This window comes from Dipodomys ordii, unplaced genomic scaffold (assembly GCF_000151885.1).
Source record: "Dipodomys ordii isolate 6190 unplaced genomic scaffold, Dord_2.0 Scaffold46, whole genome shotgun sequence".
Classification (NCBI taxonomy): Eukaryota; Metazoa; Chordata; class Mammalia; order Rodentia; family Heteromyidae; genus Dipodomys; species Dipodomys ordii.
In genome coordinates, this window is record NW_012267262.1 from 138,242 (window position 1) to 150,921 (window position 12,680).

The 12,680-nt window shown below is 40.3% G+C and overlaps 2 protein-coding genes across 5 annotated transcripts in view; one reads left to right on the top strand and one right to left on the bottom strand.

Annotated features, from left to right (window-relative positions):
• Nucleotides 1-1,764, top strand: part of LOC105988070 (L-lactate dehydrogenase C chain-like) — a 39,814-nt gene extending 38,050 nt beyond the window's left edge. For 2 of the 4 annotated variants that reach the window (XM_013019561.1, XM_013019560.1), the window contains exon 8: nt 1,101-1,764. In XM_013019561.1, coding sequence (XP_012875015.1) covers nt 1,101-1,265 — 165 coding nt within the window. In that variant the 3' untranslated portion in view covers nt 1,266-1,764. Of the gene's footprint in view, nt 1-425; nt 514-1,100 lie in introns of those variants that run through there. The other 2 variants (XM_013019563.1, XM_013019562.1) reach the window with 2 other exon arrangements.
• Nucleotides 1,765-7,206: 5,442 nt separating this feature from the next.
• The window catches only part of Tsg101 (tumor susceptibility 101), a 28,588-nt gene continuing 23,114 nt past the window's right edge, over nt 7,207-12,680 (bottom strand). The window contains exons 8-10 of the mRNA XM_013019658.1: nt 11,130-11,332; nt 8,714-8,953; nt 7,207-7,544 (exon numbers count right to left, since the gene is read on the bottom strand). Of these exons, the coding sequence (XP_012875112.1) occupies nt 7,455-7,544; nt 8,714-8,953; nt 11,130-11,332 (533 nt within the window). The 3' untranslated portion in view covers nt 7,207-7,454. The remainder of the gene's footprint in view (nt 7,545-8,713; nt 8,954-11,129; nt 11,333-12,680) is intronic.

Consider the following 12,680-nt stretch of genomic DNA (forward strand, 5'->3'; position numbering starts at 1 on the left):
CACTCCTAAAGGCAGGGCTGGAGGAGGTAGTAAGATAGCTTCTCAGCAGCAGGCACCAGAACAAACTAAGATCAAGGAGCACGTACCTTGTGGTCCTGAGGAAGGCCTCAGGCAGAGTGACTAGGAAGCATGTCTGAGCTAGTGGGGGAAGCTGAAGGACACTGCTCCAGTGTCAAAGGTCTTCTCATTTCCCTCAGTTACACCTCTTAGAAGCTGCTTACAGTCAAGGTCCTCCCATTGCCTTTCCTAAATCCAGATCCAGTCCCAAATGAGAGCTGAAGAAAGATGAGTGGTAAAAGGCAGAGAGCTACGGAGAGTCTGCTGGGTCTCCTTATCTCCCAGGGGCAGGGAGGGGTGGGCAGTATGGAGATGGCAGAGGCTGGTTCAGATGAGTGCGTTTCCCAGGTTGTCATTGCTTCTCACAGCTGCGTCTGTAGCCTTGGCTTTGACTGCAGGCATGGAAGGAACACTGGATTGACTGGCCAGGGATTCCACAGCCCACGACTGAGCCTGAATGTGTGTGTGTGGGGGGGGGCTGCACCATCCCATGCACCATCCACCGTAGGAGGTCTTTGATAGCACTCCAATGGAGGGAGGAGTACATTCCATGGCAATTGGTGAGAGGAAGGATATAGGTTCTGCCAGTGATTTAAGAGGACCCATAGGCTCCACTGAGAACGTCATCTGGAGGCTTGACATGCCACCTGGAGCAGGTGTTGTCCAAACTCAGTGGTGCTCTCTGATATAAAGGTAAAGGAAAGCCTTCCCAGTCATTTTTTTTTTTTAACTTTCACTGTTCCCTTGATGAACCAGACACAAGCTGATGGATATTAGTCCTGCATCAGATAAAATGGTTGCAAGGGGAGTACATAGAATCCTTCCCCTTGCTTATAAAGATGGTCTAATAAGGGGTAGATGTACCTCTGGCACATTCTTCTTGTCACTCAACATATGGCCACATACCATAAGGACACCCTTGGTTTTATGTAGAATCACTGCTGAACTGTGGGTAATTCTTGTTGATAAGGTCATAGTGTCTGTCTTGCACAACTGCTTTTCCATATTGGGTTACTAAGCAATAATCGAATCTTGTATTCCAGGGCTCATATGGAGTAAATGAGGAAGTCTTTCTCAGTATCCCCTGTATCTTGGGGCGAAATGGCATCTCAGATATTGTGAAGATGAACTTGAATTCTGAAGAAGAGAATCTTCTTAAGAAGAGTGCAGATACACTTTGGAATATCCAAAAGGATGTAACACTTTAAAGCCTCTTATTTTATTGTTCGATAGAAAAGAAAGTAGAAGATTGAATGCTTCATGTTTTCAAAGAATCTTATCTGTTTAAAAACTTAAAAAAGATTGAGACCTATGATATAGCTTCAGCTTCAAGATTAGAAAGAGGAAAATTTAAAGAATTCTCCCCTGTGAATTCTTATTGCTCAATTCTGATGTACAGTTGTAATTCATGCTTCTGAGGGATGTCATATATGGATAGTTGGCATTAAGTTTTGTAGACGTCTAACCCCCACTATGGTATAAAACTTAAGATTCTTATGAGTACTTTTTCTAGTATTGAAATTTTATCTTGTGCTCTCTTCAATGATGGCACTATTATATCCTCTATATTGTTTTGAAGTTCATGGGACTAGGTATAAACTTTACTAAACACTTATTTTTTAAGACCATACATATATATGAAGAAAAATATAGAAATTTATATAAAAATTCAATGATACATACAACTCTGCAAATACCAGTTCATATAAACTCAAATATGTGGTGTCTCTATTAAAATATCACTTGGATACCTTGGACCATCTTCTGTGTCATTTGTTCAGCAAGCTACTTATGCTTGCTGGGTTATGGCTGTGAGATTATCAATGTCTGTTTTCAAGTGTCCACAGTAGTTATCTCAACTGACTATTGGTTTAATGCTAAAGAACATTCAATTAGTAACTTCCCCTTCATGTCCAAGACTAAGAGGGTGGATAATTAATATATATATACATATATATATATTGAATGTGTATACACACAAATATATTTCCTTGATTCCACTAAGAATTTAGGATGCTATTTTAAATAAACAAACAAAAACAAAGAAACCAAGACCAAGATAATTTACACAAGGATAGGATAAATAGGAAAAAGTAGCAGGTGGACATGCAGGCCCTGAGGACTTCCATGGTTCTAGTGGAGGTGTTACCCATTTGTTCAAAGTCATGGTTCACACTCATCACCATCTTGATTCTAGTCATCCACTTTGGATCATGACTAGTTTCCCATTATGTTTTTTTTTGTTTTTATTTTCTTTTCCCAGTTCCTTCCTTGAATGCATGAAATATAGTTCTACATTTAGAGTAGGGGGAAAAGGAGGAACTTATTCTATGGGTTTTGCCTTTTAAAAAACATTGTTGTAGGGAAGGGGTGACATGATCACAAAAGAAATGTACTCTTTACCTAGTAAATTATGTAACTATAATCTCTCTGTATATCACCTTTTTAATAACAATAAAACCTTTTTAAAAAGTGTAAACAAAATTAAAACTTCATTTTAAGAAATCCTTGTACAGACTGAAAGGCAATCAGAATGTTACTGTTTTTTCTTCCCTGTCCCCAAGTTGATTTACCACTTTGAGACTCATACCATTTTCATACACAGTAAAATGTATTTCAAAATTACTCACCTATCTCTCATTCTTTCTCATCTATCCTCCTCTAAACTGACAAGTTAAAATCAAATTATATATTTATATACACATATATGTACATGACCATAAATAATAGGTATATTATTGGCTCTATTACAAATGAGAAAAAAACATGTTATATTTGGCTATTTGCTTACTCCCTCAACAGTATGAACCGCAGGTTGGTTCGTTTTTCTCTACATAATATTCCATGGTATATATGTGCCAAATTTTTCTAATCCATTTTTGGGACCTTTGCATGATTACAACACGTGGCAATTGTTAGCAGTGCTACCATCAACATGCAAGTATCTTTTTGGTATGCTGATTTATAATCTTTTGGATATATGATCAGTAGTGATTAAGGCAGGGTCATTACATAGGTCTACTTTTACTTTAGAGGAACCTCCATACTGACTCCTGTAGCAATTTCACTACTTTACATTCTTCCAACTGTGGATGAGGGTGCCTTTTTTCCTCACATCTCCATCAGTATTTGTTTTCTTAATGATTACCATTCTGAGTAGGGTAAAATGAAGTTTTGATTTATATTTCTAAAGATGAACATTTCTTAAAGTTTCTTTCCCCATTTATTGATTGGATTATTTTTTTTTTAGCTCTTTGTATATTTTGGTATTAACCTTTATCTGTTGGAATAGCTAGCTTGTATTAACCTTTATCTGTTGGAATAGCTAGCTTGTCTCGACATTCTGGATTTTTTTTTTTTGGGTCGGTTGTGGGGCCTGAACTCTGGGCCTGGGCGCTGTCTCTCAGCTCTTCAGCTCAAGGTTAGCGCTCTACCACTTGAGCCACAGCACCACTTCCAACTTTTTCTGCTTATGTGATGCTGAGGAATGGAATCCAGGGCCTCATGAATGCAAGGCAAGCACTCTACCACTGAGCCACCTTCCCAGCCCCCTGGAATTTCTTTTGGGGCGGGGGTCAGTACTGGGGCTTGAACTCAGGGCCTGGGCACTGTCCCTGACCTGCTTTTGTTCAAGGCAAGGCACTCTACCACTTGAGCCACAGTGCTACTTTTGGCTTTTTCTGTTTATGTGGTACTGAGAAATGGAACCCAGGGCTTCATGCGTGCCAGGCAAGCACTCTACCACTAAGCCACATTCCCAGCCCTGGAAATGCTTTCTTTTGTTATGCAGAAAGTTTTTGTGTGAATACTGGGGCTTGTAATCAGGGTCTGGGTGCTGTCCCTTAGATATTTTTTAATCGAAGTTGGCACTCTACCATTTGAGCCACAACTCCTACTTTCTGGAGGTTAACTGGAGTTAAGAGTCTCATAGTTTGCTACCTATGAGCCATGAGCCTCAGATCTCAGCCTTCTAAGATTACAGGTGTGAGCCAACAGTTCACAGCTTACACATTTCTTATACTTTTATTAACATTGCTTTTGTGTGTGGTCATATTTGTTGCATAATTTTTTTTTTTTTGTTGGTCCTGGGGCTTGAACTCTGGGCCTGGGCACTGTCCCTCACCTCTTCAGCTCAAGGCGAGCGCTCTACCACTTGAGCTACAGTGCCACTTCCAGTTTTCTGGTAGTTTATTGGAGATAGGAGTCTCACGGTCTCTCCTGCCCGGGCTGGCTTTGAACCGGGATCCTCAGATCTCAGCCTCCTGAGTAGCTAGGATTACAGGCGTGAGCCACCAGCACCCGGCATAAATTTTTTTTTTGGGGTCCAGTCGTGGGCCTGAACTCTGAGTCTGGACGCTGTCCCTCAGCTCTTCAGTTCAAGGCTAGCGCTCTACCACTTGAGCCACAGCACCACTTCCGGTTTTTTTGCTTTTTGCTTATGTGGTGCTGAGGAATCGAACCCAGGGCCTCAAGCATGCAAGGCAAGCGCTCTACCACAGAGCCACCTTCCCAGCCCTGTTGCATAAATTCTTAAGCAGTCAGACTACTTTTGTCTTGATTACACTGACGAGCTAAATCCAGTGTATAACACACAATAGGATCTTATTGATTAGCTACAAATTTTTCCATGTCTCTACCACCAGTGGTGGAATTGATTTGGTGTTCACTTCAGGATCTCTAGATTTACCTTCATAACACTGTTTATCTTAACCACTATAAGAAATCTGTAGAAAAAATTAACAATGGAAACATTTGTGAGCTGTCAGATATAAGATGGATGCTTGTGGTAAATATATCTTCCTATGTTCATGAGTTTACAATGAAAAATAAACATATTCAAACAAAAATAATCTAAATGTTAACTCTATTCCTAATACCAAATAAAAAGGTGATCTGACCTTTTTTGTTTTCTGATAATTTAAAAAAATTATGTGGTATGGAGGAATTGAACCCAGGGCCTCATGAATACTAGGCAAGCACTCCATCACTAAGCCACATTCCCAGTCCCTTCTGATAATTTTTTTATTTTTGGGTCCCGTCGTGAGCCACAGCACCACCTCCGGCTTTTTTCTTTTTGCTTATGTGGTGATGAGGAATCGAACCCAGGGCCTCATGCATGCAAGGCAAGCACTCCATTACTAAGCCACATTCCCAGTCCCTTCGGATAATTTTTATAAGTAGATTTTAATTTTTAAATCAAAGATCTGACTGTATAAACATTTCTATTTCAATGATGACCAAGTTGGTCATCCTTTTTTTTTTTTTTAAGTGGCGGTGGGGAGTAGGATGTGGACTGCCTGACTTCCTGCCTGGCTTTAAAATTATGAACACACAGGCAAGGAGGCATCAGTTTGAGAAGAGTTTGAGAGAAATCAGTGCACCCAACCCACTGTACAAGAGAAGAGCAAAGTTTTATTGAGTTGGAGAGGCTACGATTTGGTACTTTCCACTGATCTTAGGTATCTTCAGATGTCCTTGTGTAAAATGCAGCTGGTTAATGATCATTTTTCTTGGCAATATTATAGCACAAATATATTGGTCTTTATGTTGCACCTGGTCTTGATGATGCCCTGATCCTTCTCCTTGCAAGTCACACTCCTTTGCTTTGCTTGGAAGTGATTCCGTGATTATTCAGTCCACTGGCCTTGCTTTAAGCTTTTGGGATGTCTTGACAACCTATGCATCCCGTTGTACCAGCAGGTCACAGGCAATCCAAAATATCTTTTTTTTTTTTTTTTGGCGGTTGTGGGGCTTGAACTCTGGGCCTGGGCGCTGTCCCTCAGCTCTTCAGCTCAAGGCGAGCGCTCTACCACTTGAGCTACAGCACCACTTCCGGTTTTCTAGTGGTTTATTGGAGATAGGAGTCTCAAGGTCTCCTGCCCGGGCTGGCTTTGAACCGCGATCCTCAGATCTCAGCCTCCTGAGTAGCTAGGGTTACAGGCGTGAGCCACCGGCGCCTGGCAATCCAAAATATCTTAAAGAAACATATTTTACAAGAGCATGTTCTCTTCTACCATTCTCATTTTCACAGAGAACATTTTGTTTTACTTGCATAAGCACTGCGGGCTACCTCCTAGGCATATAGCTCATTGGGAGGTCTCGAACTTGGCTATACCATCAATTTCCATGAAGACAAAACTTCTAATAACAATAAGAGCAGACGCTTGTACACTACACTGTACTTTTAGTCTTTTTCATTGTAGATGGGCAACGTGCTAACACTGCAGTAAGGTTGGAGGGAGGCATATCTTACAGTTGTATGAAAACCCAATCATCACCGGGTAGTGAGTGGCTCATGCCTATAATCACAGCCATTTGGTGGAGAAACACAATTGCAGTTCTAGGCCAGCCTTGGACAAACAGGTGGGAAGACTTTCTCAAAGAGCAAGGTGAGCGTGGTGTGTAAGTCTGTAATCTCAGCTACAAGAGAGGCAGAGGCAGGACGACTGCAGTGTGAGACCTGCCTGGGCAAAAAATTGAGACCCTATCTGACAAATAAATGCAAACGGGCGGAGTATCAGTAGCTCATGTCTGCAATTCTAGCTACTCAGGAAGTTGAGACCTGAAGGATTGAGGTTCAAGGCCAGCCCAAACACAAGTGTCTCTTACGAGAGCCATGGCTCAAGCAGTAGAGCAATTGTGTAAGCCCTGAGTACCACCAAAAACAAAAGAAAAAACTTTCTTCAATCATTCTTATCAGCCATAAAGGCTCTGTACTTTCCTCTTTAATTATGACTACATTATCTTTCCTAGTTAAAACTTCTGTTGGGAGATGTGGCTCAAATGGTGGAGTGCCAGCCAAGCAAGCAATTCAAGCACACTCAAGCCTGAGTTGGGAGGCTGAGAGTTTTCTTTCTTCTAGGTTTAGAAAGAAATATCCAGGACTGGTAAAAAGGTACCGCAGGACCAGTAAAAAGGTACTGCCCTATATCTCTCACAGGAAAAAAAAAATCAATTTCCTCAATTTAAAATATTTCAGATTTAGATTTCTATGTGATATTTCCCATACTAAATAGAATTTTATTTTTTTCTAGAATATTAAAGTTGCGGCTTCAGATGGGTATTATGCTCTGCTTGCTAAAGGAAAAGCTAGGCTTTTTATTAAGGTTTCATGAATCTTCTCAGCAAGTCCAATAAAGAGGTGAAAAATTATGCAACAAATTTTATTTAGCATAGTCAGTCCCAACATTCAGCACAAAAAGTTTACAGAGGATAGAAAGTGCATTAATAAAAGCCAGTCTTTACCCAAAGAAACAGAAAATATATTATTGATTCAAAATATTTTACACTTGAATGATAAACTGCAATAACTTATCTGGGCACCTACTGATAAGAGAAAGAAAGAAAAAAGAAAAGAATCCTTTAAGAAGAGGTCACTCTCCAGCTGTTATCAGAAGTCAGTAGAGGTCACTAAGACCGGCAGTCTTTCTTGCTTTTTGCATTAGTGCCCTCAGCTGGAACTGTTTTCGGGACAGTAGACGTACATGCTGGGAGGGGGGGAAAAAGTTTCAATAGTTTAGAATGGGTTTGACACAGACCCAGACATGAAATATCAGACAGCTCATAAGCTAGAGGGGATGTAAGAATCCTAAACTCATTCTCTATTATCAACCTTTGTTTGGATCCACTACTTTACCACATGATTTTTTTTTTTTTTAACTCCACCACGTTGATTTTAGCAGCCTAGGTTAGAGCAATTAGTCTTCTTAAACTCCATAAGCTTTACAGGACTTGGCTAAGGACTTTGAACTATGCCTTTTTGATTTTGCAGTGCTGGGGATTGAACCCAGTGACTTGTGTGTGAGGTTAAGAACTGTACCCATGAACTACATCACCAGCCCTGACCTGTATCTTGTGGCACTCAAGATGCTAGGGAAACTTGTATTGTGATTCTAATCCAAATTGTTGCTGCTTGGCTGAAAGAGAAGGTTAGGGATAAGCCACACAGGGCCAATTTTAGACCAATGCTTAGCATTTTGGTCTAAAATGCTGTTCCATGTGCCCCTTTCCATAAATTATGCCACCCAAATAGGAAGCAGTGTTTAGAAAGAGAGACCTCATGTGCTTGTATTAGATCTAAGGCACAGGGTTTGACCACTCATCCATAATAAACAAGATCAACAACTGACTTCACTACCTAGCATACACACTGAGATAGTGAGATAGTAGCAGTAGTTGGATCCAATATCCAAAGAGTTTGCTATTATTCCTAAGACTATAATCTTCATGACTCAACAAAGAGCAGTAACCAAACTTAGCTTACTAGGTTTTCATGTCTATAAGATAGCATTAAGCTTGAGACAACTTTCAGTCTAAAGAGCAGCCCATTCTAAGGAGCAGTGGCTCAAGCGCTGGAATGCTTGTTTAGAATGTGTGAGGCTCTGGGTTCAACTTGTAGTAACACACACACACAGAGAAAAAGAAAAACGGCAGTCTACTTCCTCAAAGGGCTATTTGATCTAGGAAAACTGTAGTTACTAGCCTACTTTTCTTCCCTTACTAAAACCAATCCTCATACATCTATCTTACTTGATGTCTTTTGGGAGGATAATCTTAACCCTCCCCAGACAGAAACCCTCTTGGTTTGTGATTCTCAAGGTCAGTAACTATACAACATAATTCCAATATTCTGGAGAGCAGAATGAGAAAGACATACCTTCAGGAAGACATCCAGGTCTATTACTCCCCGCCTCAAGGCTTCTCCTAGGTAAAAGATAGTATCTTCAATAGCATTTTCCTCTGCATACAGATTTAGGATCTGTTTATATAGCGGGGCTGTGGGAATGATAACTTCATCAATGTCATTGTTTTCAGATTGATTTTCCATTTTCTCCAGAGCAGAACTTAGTTCTTCATCCTTCTTTTTCAAAAGTTCTATGTTTTTATCAACTTCAGCCTGAAAACAGAATATCCCATGAATAATGACATTATAATAATTTGCACATAATTCTCTCCTTGTCAGATACCCACAACTCAACTTCATAGAAAGAGCCTGGCTAAATAAAGCAGTATCTAAACAACTCAGGATGAGATTAATGTTTTCAGTAACACATTGGTCAGAGACACAAGAAAAGGTGTGATCTAATATGCTAAGTGAAAAGAGGGTAACTATGGAAATGCAGAACTTAGCACTGTCTGTGAAAGTGACAAGCTTCTCACTTAGCAGTAAAAGCTGATACTGCAAAGTAGGCCAGGAGTTTTCCCACATAAAATTTGTAAGAGTTTGCCACTTTCTGAACTCTTGGAAGTAGCTACTAATGTGACACTCACTTTCTATATTCACTAGAGTCATTTTCCAGATGAATGTGTATATATGAATAACTTTCCCCAAAGTCTTCAAGCCTTTAATAACTACTCTTTTTATAAAAAATCCACACTTATAGCCAAGCACTGGTGGCTCACACCTGTAATCCTAGCTACTCAGGAGGCTGAGATCTGAGGATTGTGGTTCAAAGGCACAATCCAGAAGTGGACTGTGGCAGAGCATTAGCTTTTGACCAAAAAAAACTCAAGGACAGTTCCCAGGCCCTGAGTCCAAACCCAGGACTGGCACACACTCTCATATAAAATACACATTTTAGAACAAATTTGCCCTCACAGGTATGAAAAGTGGAGGGTGAAGTGGTGCTCAAATTATTCCTGATGCCTTTACATCATCATCATTATACAGCTACAATCTTGATTAGTATACTGACTCTCCATAGCACAGCAATCTGCTACATGTGTCTGAAAAGCGAAGGATATTTATATAAAGTTCCAAAGACAACCTCAAATTTTTCTGAATTATTAAATTAGAAAAGTTGGCTGACGATAGTTTTGAAAATGAAACAACATTTGCAAATAAGAACTATTCTTTAAGTCTGCAATTCAGAGTTTGCAGATCTTTATCTTGACTTAGAATTATAAAATCTGTATCAACTAAATGGTCTAGCAATACCAAGTTCTGGTTCAAACATTATCTCCTAAGGCCAAGGTGCAAGCAAAACACTCTAAATATCATTCACTCCCAGTCAAACCCCAAACATCAAATGGTACTCATCTTAAGTAAAGCAATATTTTAAAAAAATACACTTTTTTTTTTTTTGGTCCGGTCGTGGGGCCTGAACTCTAGGCCTGGGCGCTGTCCCTCAGCTCTTCAGCTCAAGGCTAGCGCTCTAGCACTTTGAGCCACAGTGCCACTTCCGGCTTTTTTCTTTCTGCTTATGTGGTACTGAGGAATCGAACCCAGGGCCTTGAGCATGCAAGGCAAGCGCTCTACCACTGAGCCACCTTCCCAGACCAAAATACACTTATTTGTAATGACAGAATCCTGGCCTCAAATTCAGGATCTTCTTCCCTCTTCCTCTGAAATTCTGGAATTATTAATGATCTTATGTGTTTAAGAAGTTATATTCAGGGGCTGGGAAGGTGGTTCAGTGGTAGAGTGCTTGCCTTACATGCATGAGACCCTGAGTTCTATTCTTCAGCACTACCTAAGCAGAAAAAGCTGGAAGTGGCGCTAGGGATCAAGTGGAACTGAACAGCTGAGGGACAGCGCCCAGGCCCAGAGTTCAGGCCCCAGGACTGGCAAAAAAAAAAAAAAAAGTTATATTCAAATGTCAAAAGCAGGGGTAGGAATGTGGCTTAGTGGTAGAGTGCTTTCCTAGCATGCATGAAGCCCTGGTTCAATTCCTCAGTACCATATAAACAGAAAAAGCCAGAAGTGGTGCTGTGGCTCAAGTGGTAGAGTGCTAGCCTTGAGCAAAAGGAACTTGGGACAGTGCCCAGGCCCACAGTTCAAAGCCCAGGACCGGAAAAAAAAAAAAAAAAGAGTTAAGAGAATTATAGGTGCTTTTCTTTTTTCTTTTTTTTCTGTGCTTAATTGGAGATAAATCTCATGGACTTTCCTGCCCAGACTGGCTTTGAACTGTGATTCTCAGATCCTCACCTCCTGAGTAGCTAGGATTATAGGTATGAGCCACCAGCACCCCGCTCTCAAATCTTTAATATATATATACTTAAGGCACATATGGGACATTTTGACATGGCTACAATTAAATCCAGAAATTGCATGTATTCAATAAATTACTTACCACTTCTTGATCTAAACGGTTGACCATTTCTTCCAGTTTTTGGTGACCCTTTTTGAGGTCTTCCTTTGTTCGTTTCAAGGCATTGAGCTCTGCCTGGGCTCGGTCCATTTCCTCCTTCATTCGCCATCTCAGTTTGTCACTGACTGCTGAGATAAGAGAGGCTCGAATGGTGTCCTCGCTGATTGTGCCATCTCTGCTAGGACCTGCAGAGATTAAAGCAAAAAATTCGTTCTTTTCTCAAGCTTTTGTATTTTTTTTTTGGGTCCAGGCATGGGGCCTGAACTCTGGGCCTGGGCGCTGTCCCTCAGCTCTTCAGCTCAAGGCTAGCGCTCTACCTCTTGAGCCACAGCGTCACTTCTGGCTTTTTTCTTTTTGCTTATATGGTGCTGAGGAATCAAACCCAGGGCCTCATGTATGCAAGGCAAGCGCTCTACCACTGAGCCACCTTCCCAGCCCCAAGCTTTTGTATTTTTATCATAACAATTTTAAGAAAAGGGACAAAATCCTAGAGAATGGACAGGAGACGGGAAAATGGGGGAGAATAAAAGAAGGGATGACGTTCACCAAGAAGCATTCTACTTATAAGCTGACTTAAGGAATTATAACCCTTTTGTACAGCTACATCATCATCATCATCATCATCATCATCATCACAGTAAGCCAATACAGAAGGAAAAACAGAAGGAAAGAAAAACTATGTTAAATGGTGTAATTTATCATAAAAACATTAAAAATGCAAGCTAATTCTCTTTAAGAGATTATTAATTCATCTTTATACTCTTTTCTTATTTATAGCCCAAGCAAGTACTGATTTTCTCAGGCTTGAGCCTATAGATTGCAATTACTCTTTTATCTTCAACAGATGGGGCAATAAATGTATATCAAACAGAACAGTTGATTCAAGTCCAGGCCATTTTCAGGCTTAAGCTGAAGGACATTGTGATGTTAGAGGTTAGTGGAAGGAAAAAAAAAAAAGGGCAGAGTTTCCTCAAAGTAACATACAGTAGCAAAGCTAACCTGTAAGACATTTACTTCACTCCCTAATTTAACAAAAAGGGGTAGAAAAGGTGAACAAGAGTGTGACTTCTCAAACACTCAACACTAAATAAGCTGACATTTATTCTCAGATTATTTATTATCCCTTTTTATATGTCCTCTGCAGTGTTGTATATAATTTCCTTGGACATTCAGACCAAATGAACAAATCTTTCAGATATTTTCTCTCTTTTCTCCTTTCTTCTGTGTTGCTACTGAACTCAGGGTCTTGTACTGTCATTTTTTTCATTCAGAGCTCTCAATCTACCACTTGGGTGAGTCACTCCTCCACGGCTAGCATTTTGCTGGTTAACTGACGATAAGCATTTCTCAGCTTGTCTGCCCAGGCTGATTCTGAACCTGGATCCTCAGATCTCAACTTCCTGAGCTGCTAGGATTACAAGTGTAAACTACACTTGCTTGGTAAAAAACATATTTTCTTTAATAAAATGATGGATACTCTACAATTATCAATGTTCTCCAGTAGTAGTCTGAAATCAGCAATGTGTAAGTGGC